At 44.4% G+C, this 15,796-nt stretch overlaps 1 protein-coding gene across 2 annotated transcripts in view; it reads left to right on the forward strand.

The window, feature by feature from the left end:
- PPP4R3A (protein phosphatase 4 regulatory subunit 3A) overlaps positions 1 to 15,796 on the forward strand; it is a 358,677-nt gene that overhangs the window by 307,674 nt on the left and 35,207 nt on the right. For both annotated transcript variants that reach the window (XM_078660041.1, XM_078660040.1), the window contains exon 12: positions 9,944 to 10,086. In XM_078660041.1, the coding sequence (XP_078516167.1) occupies positions 9,944 to 10,086 (143 nt within the window). The remainder of the gene's footprint in view (positions 1 to 9,943; positions 10,087 to 15,796) is intronic.

A 15,796-nucleotide genomic window follows, 5' to 3' on the forward strand; every position in this document is an offset into this window, starting at 1 on the left:
GACCATACAAACTATTTGCCTGCAAATACGACTGATAAGCAATTGCTAATCCCAATAGTTAATTTGCCCTCTGCTCCCCCTATTTAACAGCTCCAAACATATGCAAAAGCTAGTTTACATTCACTACTTTCCACATCTGCTTAATTTCCCATTAAGGTCCTAGGATTTTTAGCATTTATTTAGACCTGCCTGTAATGAAAAATATATTGCTGAAACGTAATTCCTCATTGAATATTTTTCTGCCATTATTTGCAGCTATTAGCAGTAAATATATACTGACTAGTTAGTAAGAATCCTAAATAATCAAACCAGCACAAATAATTTAGACACTGCTGCCCTCCTGTATAAATGTAATTTGCCACACGTTACAATAATACCAAAAACCTGTTGTTTGTCAGAAAATCTCTATTGAATTCATAAGCAGTGAATTGTCCTGCACATGCACTTCACCTGGTGCAGAATTGTCGATTTTTGTCATTTGTTTAAAAAAAAACTCAGCAGCCTTTTTAACTGAGAGAAAATAAAAATAAGCTGTTTGTAATTGATATTGACTAATTAAATCTGTTCTTCACCCAGACCAGTAAAAATTGTCGGGTATCTCTACTCTTTAATATATTTGTATAATGCTCCATGATCTGCTGTCCTTCGCTATCCTTCACTATTACTATTATCACTGTGTGCACACATGTTCCAATGATATCGATAACACCCTTAGGGGCAGGCTCTGTTGTTGGATATAGAACCCTTTTTGTAAGAAGCCTTCAAAAATAATCAATAACTTAATTTTGGGAAAAGTTGGAGGGCCAGCATGTGTACCAGGGCATGACGGGATGCTTGTGGAGTGGGGTTCCTTAAAGTGAGCAGGGTCATCTTTTCCCCCTTTTTAGGCTGCAGCCTGCCTAACTACATTGTAACCTCTTTCTTTAAACACGTTTAGAGTATTTTGTGCAACTATTCATAATCTAGCAACATTGAAATTGGCTTCTATTTTAATGTAAATAATATTTTGCCTTCACTATTCAGATCGAAAATGTTTTTTAATGTCCTTTGTAATAGAAAAGTATGTTACATATTTTTCAAAAAAGTTCTCCGGGATTCCACGAATGCTTGGGACAATTTAGTGCTTATGATTGCAATTTATTTGTTTATAATGTTTTATAAAGCAACTGAGACTCCCCTGAAGGAGAACTAGAAGGTAAGTAAGATTTTCTGTCTCTTAAAAAAATAAAAATTCAATTATGACTTTCTGGTCATAAAGCTCTGATGTTGATTGAAACATGTTCATCTTAAAGATTAATTTGGAAAATAGTAGTGCTTTGAGTCAGTTGGTTAACCTCTAATATTTAGATATATTATACACATGGGCTTCAAAGTATGTTTCTGAAAGGAAATCCACTCTTCTGGTAGAGGACATACTGTGTGAACACTATGCTGTAATTTGTGCATAGTGCAAAAACTTTGATTTTCTCAAACACACAGTGTAACCTAGTAAGCAGTCCAAACTAGATCCAGAAGGTATTGATAAGCGCCTAATTTTCGAGAAATTTAAGGTCAGTATGCCAGTACATAACAGGAACTTATTTGCATAGTCTGAATACTGGTAAATCTGGTTTTAGTCCGGTCTTTCTGTACATGGGTCGATCACCACTTTCTTCTGTAATCAGAAGGCTTCCATGTTTCATCCAACAAAACACACACAATGGTAGGTAAAGAATAAATGACACATTATCGAATTTTTTTGTGCCTATTTCAAAATAGCAAGATTAAATGGCTGCCATTAAGACAGCGAAGTATGTAAATAATAGAAGTATAATCAGAATCTTAGCAAATATGCGACTCTTCCTGTTGATTTGATGACTGATACAGTGAGTTTCTGTATACATATCTTTACTTTACTTTATAAATCTTTATTTCGGAGAAATTTTTCACCATAAAAGACATTTAGTACAACCATAATATTGTTAAAAAAATAAAAGTATACTTTGTAAAATTGTCCGTAATCATTAAAAAGCAGTATTTCACAGTACAATGCATAAACTTGGTACGTTAAAATCAATTACCAGCATCGAGATGTTTTCTTCTCAGAGACCATATGGCACCCAAATATTTGGCCACTGCAAAAACAATGTGGTCCGTCAAATTTGTTTTTAGGACTCTAAATGCAACCAAACACTCTCCAAAACCCAAGTTTCTGAATAGAGGAACTATCCATTTCCTACGCATCCCTTGGTAAATGGGGCAGAAAAAGAGTATGTGGAGTTCGGACTCATCAGACATTCTGCAAGCTGGGCACATGCTGGGTGATTGTTCACTCCACTTACTTGTAAATACTCGAAGTGGGAGTGACCCATGCCTCCATTGCAAATATAATTTCCTAAGCAGGGGAGGGTACAGTTTGTCTAAAACTGGTTCAAATCTATACGTGTCCTTAATACATAAGAAAAGCTCTGTTAGTGGGCCAAGTTTTTGGTGCTGTAAAAGTTTCGTCAGTTTGCTATCATGATATATCTTTGCTAGTCTCTTTTTGGGCAAAAGTGGGCAATTGGTTAGAGGATCATACCACATCTTTGAAAGTCCCAGACCCTCCAACTCTGATTTAATAAATTTCAGCCAATTGATTTTCCCAGCATTGGGCATAGCAAGCACCTCCTGTAGTCCCTGTCTATAGCTGGCCAATTCAGGAGTTACCCACAGCCTACGCCAGAAAGTCAAGGGACGGAAAGCCAATTCTTCATCTAATGGACGCATCCCTAGGTCTAACCTTAGGGGGACTAGAGGGGAACTGGAGGGGAGTCCTACAACCCTCCGAATAAATTTGTTCTCCTCCTTTACCAGGTCCGATGTTACTGCATGCCCCCAAAGCTCACACCCATACATGGCTGCCCCCCTAGCCTGTATTTTGTAGATCTGTATAGGAGGACCAACGGGCCGAATAGTTGATTTATTATTGCCCAGAAGATTCAAGGTGGCCCCTGCGTATTGGGTCAATTTAAGGAGTGCTTTCTCCTGATGCGTGCTCCATGTCAGTCTGTCATTTAGCATGACTCCGAGGTACTCGAAAGTTTTCACCCTTTCGAGCCCACTCTGCCCGATGTTAGGTCTAAAGCTAAATTTTGAGGGGGGGTTAAACACCATAAATTTAGTCTTTAAGGTATTGATTTCTAGACCGTATGCCCTACAAAAGTCGGTGAAGCCATCAAGAACGCGCTGAATGCCCGTTGCGGACTTGGAAAGCAACAGGGTGTCGTCGGCAAACATAATTGCCGGCACCCTTGCGCCCGCCAACTTGGGCGCGTCAGAGTTGGCAACCCCATTTAGGTGGGAGATAACCCCGTTGACGTAGAGGCAGAACAGGGTTGGTGCGAGCACACAGCCCTGTCTCACCCCCCTGCCAACGGGGAACCTATTTGACAGGGCTCCCTCCTTGCCACACCTAACCTGTGCGAAATTAGCAGTGTGGAGACGAACAATCATCTCCAGCAAACCCTCAGGTACCCCCAGTTTGGCCAACACATCCCAAAGCTTTTTACGGGGAACCAGGTCGAAGGCCGCCCTCAGGTCCACGAATACAGTATAGAGGCTGCCACCCTCCAACTGCACCGTTTTCCAAAAAATGAGGACGAACCGAAAGACCTGATCTATGGTTGAGACCTTCTCCCTAAAGCCTGCTTGGAAGGGACTCAGGATGTTATATTCCCTCATCCATTCCGACAGGCGGTCCAACAGCAACCTGGCGAACAATTTTTGGGAGACGTCTATCAGACTTATTGGCCTGTAGTTGGCTGGGAGCAGAGGTAATCCCTTCTTAAAAATTGGGACTATCTCTGCCCCCAGCCAAGTTGGGGGGATCGTCATGCCATTCAGAATTGCATTGAACAGCGCCCTGAGGTACGGGGCCCAGATTGTGACTTCGTGTTTATAAAGGTCCCCTGGCAACCTATCTAGACCAGGCGCCTTTCCGGGAGCCAGAGCCTTGATTCCCGATCTAACCTCTGCCAGGGTAAATTCGTTCATAGGAGCTGCGCTTCCATTGGGTTGGTGCCTTGTGTCTTCTTGTGGGTTCTCCAGTTGGTCCTGGTTGTGTGGTTTATACAAGATTTTGAAGTGTTCCTCCCAAACGGGGGCTGCTATGTTTGCTACTACTGCCACTAATGGTTCAGCTGAGCCATGTTTAACGATTTGCCAGAATTTTTTGGGATCGCGCAATGTGAGGGCAGCTGTCATTTCGGACCAGTTTTCCTCATCCCATTCTTTTTTAGCACTAAGGAGGATGGACTTATAAGCAAGCCGCTTTACCCTAATCTTGTTCTGGGGTTCACGTGTTTTGAGGGACTCTAGTAAATCGGCCTTTGCTCTCCTACATGAGGCGTTAAACCATGAGGCTCTTTTCTTCTTAAACTTCTTTGCCCTGGCTACCGGGTTCAGCACATCTGCCAAATTGGAACATAGCTCAGAGTGGATGGCCCCTAACTCATTGAGCTTTGCAAAAAAGAGTTCGGTTTCGTTAGCTAGGCAGTGGCTAAGGGCCTCGACCTTTTCCAGTACGGGGACGACTGTCGCATACAGCCTTTGGATATTGGATGGGTTCTCCAGCAGCTTTATCCATTTAATTCTACGTCTATTACTAGTTAGAACCAAGTCAGCTGGGTCTACCAAATTTACCTCTGGCCGACTCGTTTGAGACCCCTGGATCGCAAATCTCAGTGACAGTAGATTATGGTCACTATCAGCTCTGTCTACTATACAAAAGTCCCTTACTTTAGCCCAATCCCTCGCAGAGACCAGGATATAGTCAATACGTGACTCATATCCGGGTCTATTGAAGGTGTATTTTGGAGGGATGTCCCCTTGGATCCGCCCATTACAAGCCCTCAACGAGTGACGAAGCGTGAGAGATGTTATTTGGGAGGCAAGTGGCGTCCAGGCCTTTATAGGGGGACCCGCCAAGGTGGGAATATCCCAAGGTTCATCCTCTTCACTTGTTAAATCTGTCAAATGGACCGGAAGGGGTTCGTACTGAGTATTGAAATCTCCACCAACTATCAGTGTGGAGCAAGGAGTGGTAGAATCAAGAAACAACACTAGGTCATTAATTGTACTCGAGATAGCTGATATCCCTACTGATCTCGAGTATACATTGATCAGTGTTACAGTGACACCACCGGGCCACTCCAAAGATACACACTGGAAATCGGCTGAGTTCGTTTCCAGTTTTGTAGCCCTGCAGCCAAGGTGGGATCCCACCCAAATCAATAGGCCCCCTGATGGTCGTCCCTTTCCACCCCATTTTGCCTGTATCTCAAATGACACATATCCCGTACGGGAGTGGTTATCCCTGGCCCATGTTTCTTGTAGTAGGCATATGTCATGCCCTTCGATAAGTTCTACCCACTCGGGGGAGTCTAATTTATTGGCCAGCCCGGCGACATTCCAGGAGAGTATAGATACCACTCCAGGAGCCGCCTGGGTATCAGTGGCAATGAGTGCCAGAGAGCACTTGCGTGGCCCAGACTGTCCTTGCTGGGTGGAGGACACACCGTCCATTACCACTAAGTTTGTTTTTAACCTGGTCTCAGGAAGGGAATTGACCTAGTTACTTGGGTCTATTCTGGGCTTGTCTATATCATTCTTACTGTCATTAGTTGACTTATAAGTTATGTTACCCTCAGGGAGTTCAACGGGTGCCCGTTCTATATATCTAGTGTCGCCTGAGTTTAAATTATGGCTCCCCAAGTGAAATTGTAGTATGGGAGAAGCAGATCGATCCAGTTTAGGTTGGGGACTAGGAGAAGCTGATCGGCCCAAAGGATAAACAGAGCGACAGAACGAGTCAACTACTGGTAGAATGTCAGTTGACCTACATGTGAGTCAATCCACTTCCTCGAGGCACCCGAATCTGTTATAAGTCGGGGCCTCGGTCCACCCACCGTATGTGTCTGACCAGTGGTTGGGTGGCCTGACCCACCCGCCTTTTCTCTCCGGGATCCAGCTCCAGTTCCCTCCTGTGTTCAGTTGTGGTCGCGGAGGGTAAAAATAAGTAAGTGGTCTAGATGCTATCGGTGAATTTACGCTGGTTTGATACCAGGAATGTACAGATTGCGCAGTGTTAGGATTTTCAAATGAAACCACTACACAATCACCTGTAATGGACTTATACGAAGTGCCTATCCAGGGGACCCGGCGCACCATGAGGATTTTACTCCTCAGGTGGTTTGGTATTGGCCTGTTGGTATTAAGCCAATGGATTACTTTGTTCTTTAATGAACCAAAGTCTTCCTGTTGATGGTATTGCAGTTCCGGGACCCCTGTTAGTACAACAACATAGGGTCTAACGTCAGGTGGAAGATCAACATAGCCCCTAGGGCGATCTTTATTGGCGTTAACTCTCTGAGTGGTAGGTTGTTGGTTAGTGAATTGTTTGAAATTAAAATCTCTAACCTTCGGTTTAGTCACAGCTTCCAGGGGTGGTGCAAGATGACCTGCCGTGGCTGGCAAAGGTGGTACAGACTGTGCCGCCAGCTGGTTTGTGGCCACCGCTGCCTTTTTGTGGATGTCTATAGTATCCCTGTGCCGAGGTTTTGGAATAGGTTTATCCTTAGTGACATCAGATGAAATGGCAACAGCTACTATTTTGTCAGCAGGTTGTAATGTGGAGTTAATAGTATCGGATGGACAGGTAGGTTTGTTAACATGGGCGCTAAGGGTTGCTAAATTCAGGATGCTTTTTTCAGTTTCGAGGAGCTGAGATTCGATTTGGGCAAGCCTTACTTCGAGGGGAGTTAGAAGTTTTTTTAGAGTTTCCCACACAATTGACAGAAATTCTACGTCCCTCCCTTTTATAGTACAGAGTGGAGCCTCCCCGTTCTCGCTTTCTATTACAAGATTATCTTTACTCGCCGATTGTGCGGTACTCGATTCTAGTCTTAAATCGGGAGGGTTTGTACTATTTACTAAAGAGGATTCTAATGGTGCATTAAATGGTGCCTGAGTGGGAAGTTGGGCCTCTGCTACCTTTGCTTTTTTTTTAAGATATGCCGAAGTGTTATTGCGCTTTCTTTTGTTGATTTGCCATTTTTGTGGGGGCTGAGAATTCCCCCCACCCAATTCCATAGGTTTGGGAATTGAGGATGTTTCAAAGAGGGCCATATCACCCGCAATAGCCGTCCCAAGTGCCCCGTCTAATGGCAGACTTAAAATATCGGTGGATGGAGATAAGTGCCCCCCCTTGGGTGTAAGTGGCGTTGCTACTAGTGGCTGATGAATGTCTGCCTGTGTCGTGATCAGGATAGGGACCGGACCATTAGCACGGTCAGGTGATTTCACGAAAGCAAAATGGCCTAGGGAGGATTTTTTGTGGACGGCCAACTCCTGAGATAACCTTCTTGCTGCTTCTAGTTCAATAGATACTCTGTGCTGCATTTTATTAATCTCCCTATCAATGGCTGTGTTAGTCTTAGTTATAAAGTCATCTAGTGTCCCATCTTTCAGTTTACCCTTGGCTGCCCTGCTTCTGTACTCACGAGTTGACATGGTCTTTAAACAACAACAGCAGCAGGTGGTTGGGCAGCTGGAGCACTAGGGAACACAGTTAGGGTCCAAGAGTATGGGCCAGACCAGTCCTTTCCGTCCTCGAACGGCCTCAAACGGCCCGCTCTTTGCCCGGTCTTCGCCCCGAGCTCCGTCCCGCGCGCGTCCCGCGTCGCGGTGGTGATTGCGCCTATTATGTAGGAGGAGGCTGGGGGCGTGGCCGCCGGGGGAAGAGGCACCAGCTGTATACAGTGGAGGATGCTGGTCCTCGCAGTCCCCCGGTAGGCTCCACGCACGCTGTTTCCAAACGTGCCCGGTCTCTCCTGGGAGCAAGTGTCCTCTCCACTGATTGTGGAGCCGCTCACACCAGGGTCAGGCAGCCAAAGGGAGCAAGTGAGCGGCACCCGCGTTGCGGGTGTCGCGAAAAGTAAAGGAAGAACTAGCGGCCTCAAGGTGCAGGCTGGAGCACGATACAGTCCCCGCGGCAGAAGGTGAGCAAACAAAAAGCACCCACTGTGCCGGTAATTCCAGAACTAAATATCGCTGGAGGCTGGGGGCGTGGCCGCCGGGGGAAGAGGCACCAGCTGTGTACAGTGGAGGATGCTGGTCCTCGCAGTCCCCCGGTAGGCTCCACGCACGCTGTTTCCAAACGTGCCCGGTCTCTCCTGGGAGCGAGTGTCCTCTCCACCGATTGTGGAGCCGCTCACACCAGGGTCAGGCAGCCAAAGGGAGCAAGTGAGCGGCACCCGCGGAGCGGGTGTCGCGAAAAGTAAAGGAAGAACTAGCGGCCTCAAGGTGCAGGCTGGAGCACGATGCAGTCCCCGCGGCAGAAGGTGAGCAAACAAAAAGCACCCCAATACATATCAGTAACAGTGAAAGTTTGATGTTTTGCTTAGGGTTTTAATTTTGAGGAAATAACATTACATTTGAGTGTTACCTAGAAATTAGCATGTTTCCTGCTTGATCAATCTAGTAGTCTACCAGCCTATAGTGGGCTGCCGCCTTTTTTGATTGTGTTGCTTTTGTATAGAAGCGTTGTTACTGAGCTGTCATGTATAGTAAGAAGCATTATTAGAGTATTGACAGTTGTCTGCAGGATTTTTGCAATGTGCTGCAGGTGAGTTCAGTGAAAAAGGAAGCTGGAACATTATTTGAAACATGACTGTTTGCCACACTTCGGATCTCTAATGAAGTCTGTCTGACATTTTAACATTAATTAAATAAAAGGTTAACCTATTATTCAGAAACAAGTAAGGGTAGAAATTTCGCTATCCTTTTCAATTGTTTCTGGAGTGGAGCCAGAGTAAATCCTGCCCACATACCGTTGATATTTATTTCCAACGCGCACTGAGTGAGCTCGCTGGAGTTCTCATGTCACCTAGTTAGGAGGATAACCATAATTTAGCTTAGGGGTTTTGATTGGATGAAGGTTAATTTAGCTATACCTTGATGTTTAATCATTCCATTCCTTCTGTGTAAATGGACAGTTTGAATGTGCTATAGACTGCTATTAGGACTGTGCAACAAACACGATTCATGCAACTTCAAGAATCATATTTTCCATGCTATGAACAAACGTACATATATATTAGTGAGAACCTTAATTTCAAATGGAATAAACATACGATGCACATTTCAGAATTGGACTATCATTCATTGGTTATTTCCTGGATCAGGATGGCAAAATATGTTTGTTATGCAAGTTGTCTCAATGGTTGACTGTGGATTTGCCAGTAAAGTTTGGTGACATTGTTGGTCTATGGCTGTGGGTCTGTTTTTTTTGCAGAGTTTTATATAGCGCGAACTAGAACCGAACCGAATCAGTTATCAGAGCGCTTTACATAGCACCAGTTACATTACATGAGGACACACTTTCATTTTAGGCACGGGGAGATTAAGTGATTTGCCCAGACTCACAGGGGGTTTTTGGCGTCGTTACCGAGACTCGAACCAAGTTCACCAGGTCCGAGGTCGAGCGCCTTAGCCGTTAGGCCAACCCCTCTCCCTGTTTAACAGGTTTCAAGTGTATAGTGCTCTTTAAAATGTATTGCCTTCAAAATTTGATGTTACCTTTAAAGGAAAATGAATATCATGAAGCAAACAATTTCTTAAAACTGCACACAACCAATTTATTTTGTGTACCTTCTAATTGTTCCATCATTAAATTTCACATTCCTGGCCCACATCTTCAGATCATTAGTATTTGGGTCTTTGCTTTCTTATAAATATAAATCTACAAAACAAGCCAATGTTTTAAAAATGTTGTTTTATGTCTCTCCTTGTGTGTGTTCAAACCTCAAATGCTGCACATTAAAGAACTTTGTTATATTGTAATGGCTTGACTGATAACTGCCTAGATTTTAGCTCAACCCAAAATTGAAATATTTTGTCTCATGGCTCCACATCTTGGTTTTAGGAAGACATAAAGTCTTTGACGGCTCATGTTATCGAGAATTACTGGAAAGCACTGGAGGATGTGGAATATGTGCAGACCTTTAAAGGACTGAAACTACGTTATGAGCAACAAAGGGAAAGGCAAGATAATCCTAAACTTGACAGGTATTCCTTTCCAACTTCTCCTTCACAATTATGTAGAGTTATCAAAAAATTCAAGGCATTTGTATTGGTAATTACAGCAGTAAGCAGGACATGTTGCTTTAAAGTAAATTTATACTGTACCCTTTCACTTGCAGTCCTGCAAATTGTTTCAAAGACTGCAGGGGGAGGGGGATATTACATGGTTTCATTTATTTGTGTGTATCCCAGTGATTGTTTGCAGCACTACTCGTGAAAGCTGCTATTCATTGAATTTGCATTTAATATCTGTGGCAGAAAGGTGCCTCTGTGTTTCCTTCAGATTTATCAGCACGTGAACAGTGTTTAGTTAGTGAATAAAAATGATAGTGTTAATGTATGTGCTTGTAAGTCTGTGTGATCCACCTTAAGCCTCTGCTGCTTTGTCCACTTACTTCCTTTTCAGCTTGTTGTCTCCAACTTGTATATTTTTCACTTTGTGCAAGCTACTAAAATATAACCTTCAGAACCATGCCCTTGGATTCTTAGACAATTTCACATTTATTCATCTACATTGTTTTATAGTGCCATTGAGCCAGCATCAAATGTGCGCAGCATGCATCCAGTCTTACTTGCAGGTGACCTGCATGTGTTCTCTAGGAAACAACCACCTTACCAGATCATTCATGCATTTGCCTATATTGCACCAAGCTTCCTTCAAAGAAGTTTAATCTCTGCTGCAAAATAGTGACATCTTATGAGAGGCTATTGACTTCGTTGTAAGCACAGATAAAAATGCACAATGCATGGAACTTTACCTATGTTGATGCATCTGGTATGAGGCACAGGAATTCATCCTCCGAGGGCTTAGTTGATCAGATTGTCTCATTCTATTCTGTTGTTGGCTGTCTCAGAATCTGTTCCTTTGTCATTTCAATGTTTTGTTTTTTTTAAATTTAAGGCTAATTACCATATACCAATATGTACCGTTTTGAAGCGTGAATCTTTCTGGATTCACTATGCTGTGCATTATTCCGCAATCTAGTGGTTGGGTCCGAAATCGTAGTCTTTTTTTTTTTTTTTTGTAGCCCAGGTGGGCGTCGACGTCCCACCTTCTGGTGTACGTCCTGTGACGTCGGCACGCTTCCTGCGGAAGCTCCCACTACCAGTTCACAGCCCTAGCCTTCGGACTAAAATCTGCACCAAGGGTCTTCACCAAATGTCTCGCTGCCGTGGCAGCGCACCTGCGGAGGGAAGGGATCAATGTATACCCTTACCTCGACGACTGGCTGATAAAAGCAAGTTCACACAGGACATGCAAGGAACATGCACAGCGGGTCACAGAGTCGCTGACAGACCTGGGGTTCTCCATACACTGGGGGAAATCTTCAATGGAACCAGAGCACGTGAAGATCTTCCTGGGCGCACAGATCAAAACCATACAGAGCAAGGTGTTTCCCAGCCACAAGAGAACACTTGCCCTGCTGAAGGAGACACGCCACTACCAGAAGGGGCGAGCTGACAGTGAGGACAGCGAGCAAGATCATGGGTATGATAGCTATGCAAGGTGCAGGTTACACTGCCAGGCTGGACACACCTCTAGGGTGACTAGCATGAAGTGAACAGGAAATTAAGATTTCCCTCCTCTTGTGTGTGATGGAATTAGGAATTCTGGTACAGGGTGATGCCCTCTCCCCAAAGGAAGTGGTCATCTAGGAGGTGTAGTGAACCTAGAGCCAATTGGCTACTATTCCTCACTCCCTTTAGCTCACCTAATTGAGCATTTAGGGAACTCCCTGACACCAGGACTTAAGATTTCGATGGACACAAAAGGAATGGACAAAGACTGTTGACCCGAGAACCGATTAACACGACCCTCCCAGCTGCACCCGACTTGTCCTGACAAGTGATCCATTATTCCGCTCTGCTTATTCCTTCCCTGAAAGCCTGGCAATTCAGGCTTCCTATTTACATTCAGCAGGTACTTTCCCAGTGGCCCCTTTGGGCATGTAGTCAAAGACCCTGGAGCCCGGGTAAGAAGACCTTTTCTGCGAGTAGTATGGCTTAAAAGTCTGTCCCCATTCAGAGGCATGTTTGACAGCGTACCCCTCACATTTCATCAGATGTTCATTCTAAGTTTATGACCTTGCCATTTGATGATTCTTGCCTCTGTGGGGAAAAGGCAGCTTTGGCACTAGTTGTTAAGACCAGCTAGCTAAAGCCTGCTCCCTGGGTTTGCAATTAACACCACCTGCAATAGCCTATCACCAGTTCAAATGTTTTTATGGCTTTTCAAGACCTTTCAACCCCAAACCCAGTAGCAACAGCAACAAAATCAATTTGTAAGGCAATGCAAAAGCTGAATTGGAGGTAAGAGCTGAAGATCTGCCCATTATCCCTCCTCCCCTTCTTGCCCCACAAGGCAAGCAGACCTGGTTTACTCCCACAATCTCACTCTGAGACTGTTTGGGGGTGGGTGTCCTGCTTTCTCCCAGCCATGGAAGGCCATTACTCCGGACCAGTGGGTCCTCTGTATTGCAAAAAGGGATTACACTCTTTTCTTCCAGCAGGTTCCGCTGCCCCATCCCTTCCCCTCCATCCTGTTGACAACCTGGCCGTACTACAAGAGGTGGCAGCACTCAAATGGAAAGGAGTTACTGTCGGAACAGAAGAAGGGTCATGGTATTTACGCATGTTATTTCCTGGTGCCCAAGAAGGATAGCCGTTAGTGTCAGCTCCTGGACTTCAGGGAATTGAACATCTTCCTCAAAAAGGAAAATTTCAAGACGTTGACGCTAGCTCAAGTGTTAATGATTTTGCAGGTTGGAGACTGGATGGTTTCACTCTACCTGCTGGATGCATTCCTCCACATCCCTATCTTGTGGTAACAGCAGACGTTCTTGCCATTTGTGGTGGGTTCTGCGCATCACCAATTTTCTTCTGTTTGGTTTAACATCGGCACCTCAAGCTTTCATGTAGAAGCTCCAGCTCCCAATATTCCTGTACCTAGACGACCTGGGTTTTTCTCACCTGTGGCCGTACCAATGAATATTCTTGATAGGGTTGGTACAGGACACCACCCTTCTCCGCACCTTCCCTCTACTCCAGTGGATTGCTGACATCCAGGAAATGGCCCCATCCTTTTCAGCAAGGCATGTGAATTTTTGTTCTGAGGGTCCTCATATCCCTAGGTCTACTGGCTTTCTGCGTTCCCCTAGTCACGCATGCATGCTGGTGCACGTGGGCCCTGCCGTGGTGCCTGCGCAGGCCGTGGTTACAGTATGTGGGGGTGGGGGGGGAAATGGGGGGGATTCTCTTTGATTTATTTTTAGGTCGATCCTAGCGGCAACGCGCATGCGCTGCTCGCTCTGCGAGGCATGCAGTAGTAGAGCATGGTTTGTAAGCCTCGCCCACTCTTCACCCATACTTTTCATTGTCTGGTATCATTGTCCTTCGTAAACACTGGCTTCCGATTCAGTATGAGGCTTGTAGTCGCTCCTGGGTACCGCCTTGTCTCCATTTGTTACCTCCCATAATGACTGGATCTTTTTCCCCGGTGGTGTTACCCGGTCTTCCTTATAAGTTGGTGAGCACTATTTTCTTTAATGCTCTCGCCTATTCCACCCATGACATCCCAGCACACGCCTGATTTTATATCCTTATTTATTTACTTTACCGCGCGGTCCACTTTAACTATAGCGGCCGCACTTATTTATTTTAAGGAGCAGTCCTCTTTCAAGAAGCTGTGCGCCTTTGAGATGCTCCCCCTCCCCAGTATTTTCATCCCACTTAAAGCCCTGGTTATGTATGTACATGCGTAGGTGTACATTTACCATTTCGATCGCGTTGGTTGAATAAATACAGTTAAAGGTACATATTTTCAGTTAATCAACTGACTTCTTTCTTCCGGCATCCGAACACGTCCTAGCAGTACCGAGTACATGGTACACGTTTCGCATATGCCCATTTTAAGTGTACCTGGCATGAACAAGAGCAAGGATTAATGGCGAAGGAGCAGACTGTGTTTGCTGACGAACACCCACGTTTTGACAAAGTACACAGCTGCCACGCACCGTGAGAAAGAGCACTCCTCACAGGAAGCAGCTCGAATAACGAGCAATCCCTTAGATGTGGCATGATATGACGTAAAATTGTTCCATATCTGATTTTTAAACGTGCATGAAGGCAAAAGCACACTTTCCCTTTGGTATATTGTTTTTTTAAGTCTTTTGAGTTGGAGAAATACATTACTTGTACTTCATGAAGGAATGCTCTCTCCCACTAGACCATTCTGGTTTATGTGTTTAGAAATGCAACATGGTTATATAGTACATGAAAACTGATTTTATATAAAGAACAGTTTGATGCACATTAGGTTATCTGGTAATTTCAGTGCCACCGTCTTCTAAGGGACCGACTAAAGTGAGCTCTCTTTGAATTCTTTGAGAGCTTCTCAGTATAGTACAGTAAACTCAGTAAGCTTGCTTATTTTGCAAATTTCTCTATAGGATTTTGTCTTTTGATCTGCAGAACCAGTTCCATAGGCGTTCAACCTTGAAGCCGGTCTGTGAATTTCATATTTCCGCATCTGTTTTTCCCCAACTCGAAGAAACATGGATGGGGCAGTGAAGAGTCCGAGGTGACTCAGGTTTAGTGAAGCAGCTGGAAGTCCTGGAACTGGATCATGTCTCTGTAATGGCTGCTACTGTGAACCGTGGTTTAAGAAAGCATTGTGCCTAATTGGTATGCACCGTGTAATTGTGGTTCGACAAACGTGGAAAGCAGAATTAAATATATATACGAGCAGTTTCTTTGAGGAAGTCAAAAATAGTTGTTGGTTATTAAGTTTGCCTTCTGGTTGGAATGCGTTTCTTTTAGCAGATTAATAAAATCGGTGTTTTTAAGTGACATTTAGGCTGAGGACATCTTTCTTAGAAAGTCTGCCTTTTGTGTTTTTCTGGCCTTCCCCAGCTCTTGTCCTGAGGTCATAAAACCACTTTCTTTGCTCTGTGTATAGTAGAAAGCTCGACACCCTCTTAGTTTCCGCTTCCGGGTATTCTGAGCTCTCCTGGGTTTTTAATTCCTTGACCTTTGTGTTTTTATGGGTTCAGGTCAGAGGGTAGATGGAAGCAGGGTGAATAAATTTCACAGAACTCCCTACTGTCCCTGGGTGATCATCTGTCCTTATATTTCTCTATAAAACGTGAATATTTAGGTCTTTTTTGTTTTCGTTTTTAAAACATAAATAAGTCAGTCATTTACAATGCCAATAGCGTAAACGTGAGTAAATGTGCGAGACCTATTGCATTGCAAATGCTTGTTATAAATTGGCATCTGATTTCCTTTGTGTCACGTTTCTTTCATTTTCAACTGTTTTGGTACTTCCAAATGTACTTGTATTTGTTGCTTTGACAAAGCCTGACTGCTCAAAGCCCAGGCATGAGCTAAGGTTTTGCAGAAGAGCCTGACTAGACCCAAGAGGGGTTTGTGAGTTTATTACACGAGGAGGTCACACGACTACACCACACAGAGTGTAACTTTGCATACCTTTGACAAACATTACTGTCTGCTTTCTGAAGTGCCCAGAGATGGTCACTTTGCCAGGTCAGTCTTGCAGGATTTCCTCGTTTAACCATCCATGAACCCTCCTCCTATTAGGGTATTGCTTTGTAATCTAGTCTGCAGGTAGAAGTACCCATCAGAAGAAAAATGTACTTACCTTGGGTCACAATCCTTCTGGTGGATAATCTATCTG

Source organism: Lissotriton helveticus, chromosome 9 (assembly GCF_964261635.1).
Source record: "Lissotriton helveticus chromosome 9, aLisHel1.1, whole genome shotgun sequence".
NCBI classification, from domain to species: Eukaryota; Metazoa; Chordata; class Amphibia; order Caudata; family Salamandridae; genus Lissotriton; species Lissotriton helveticus.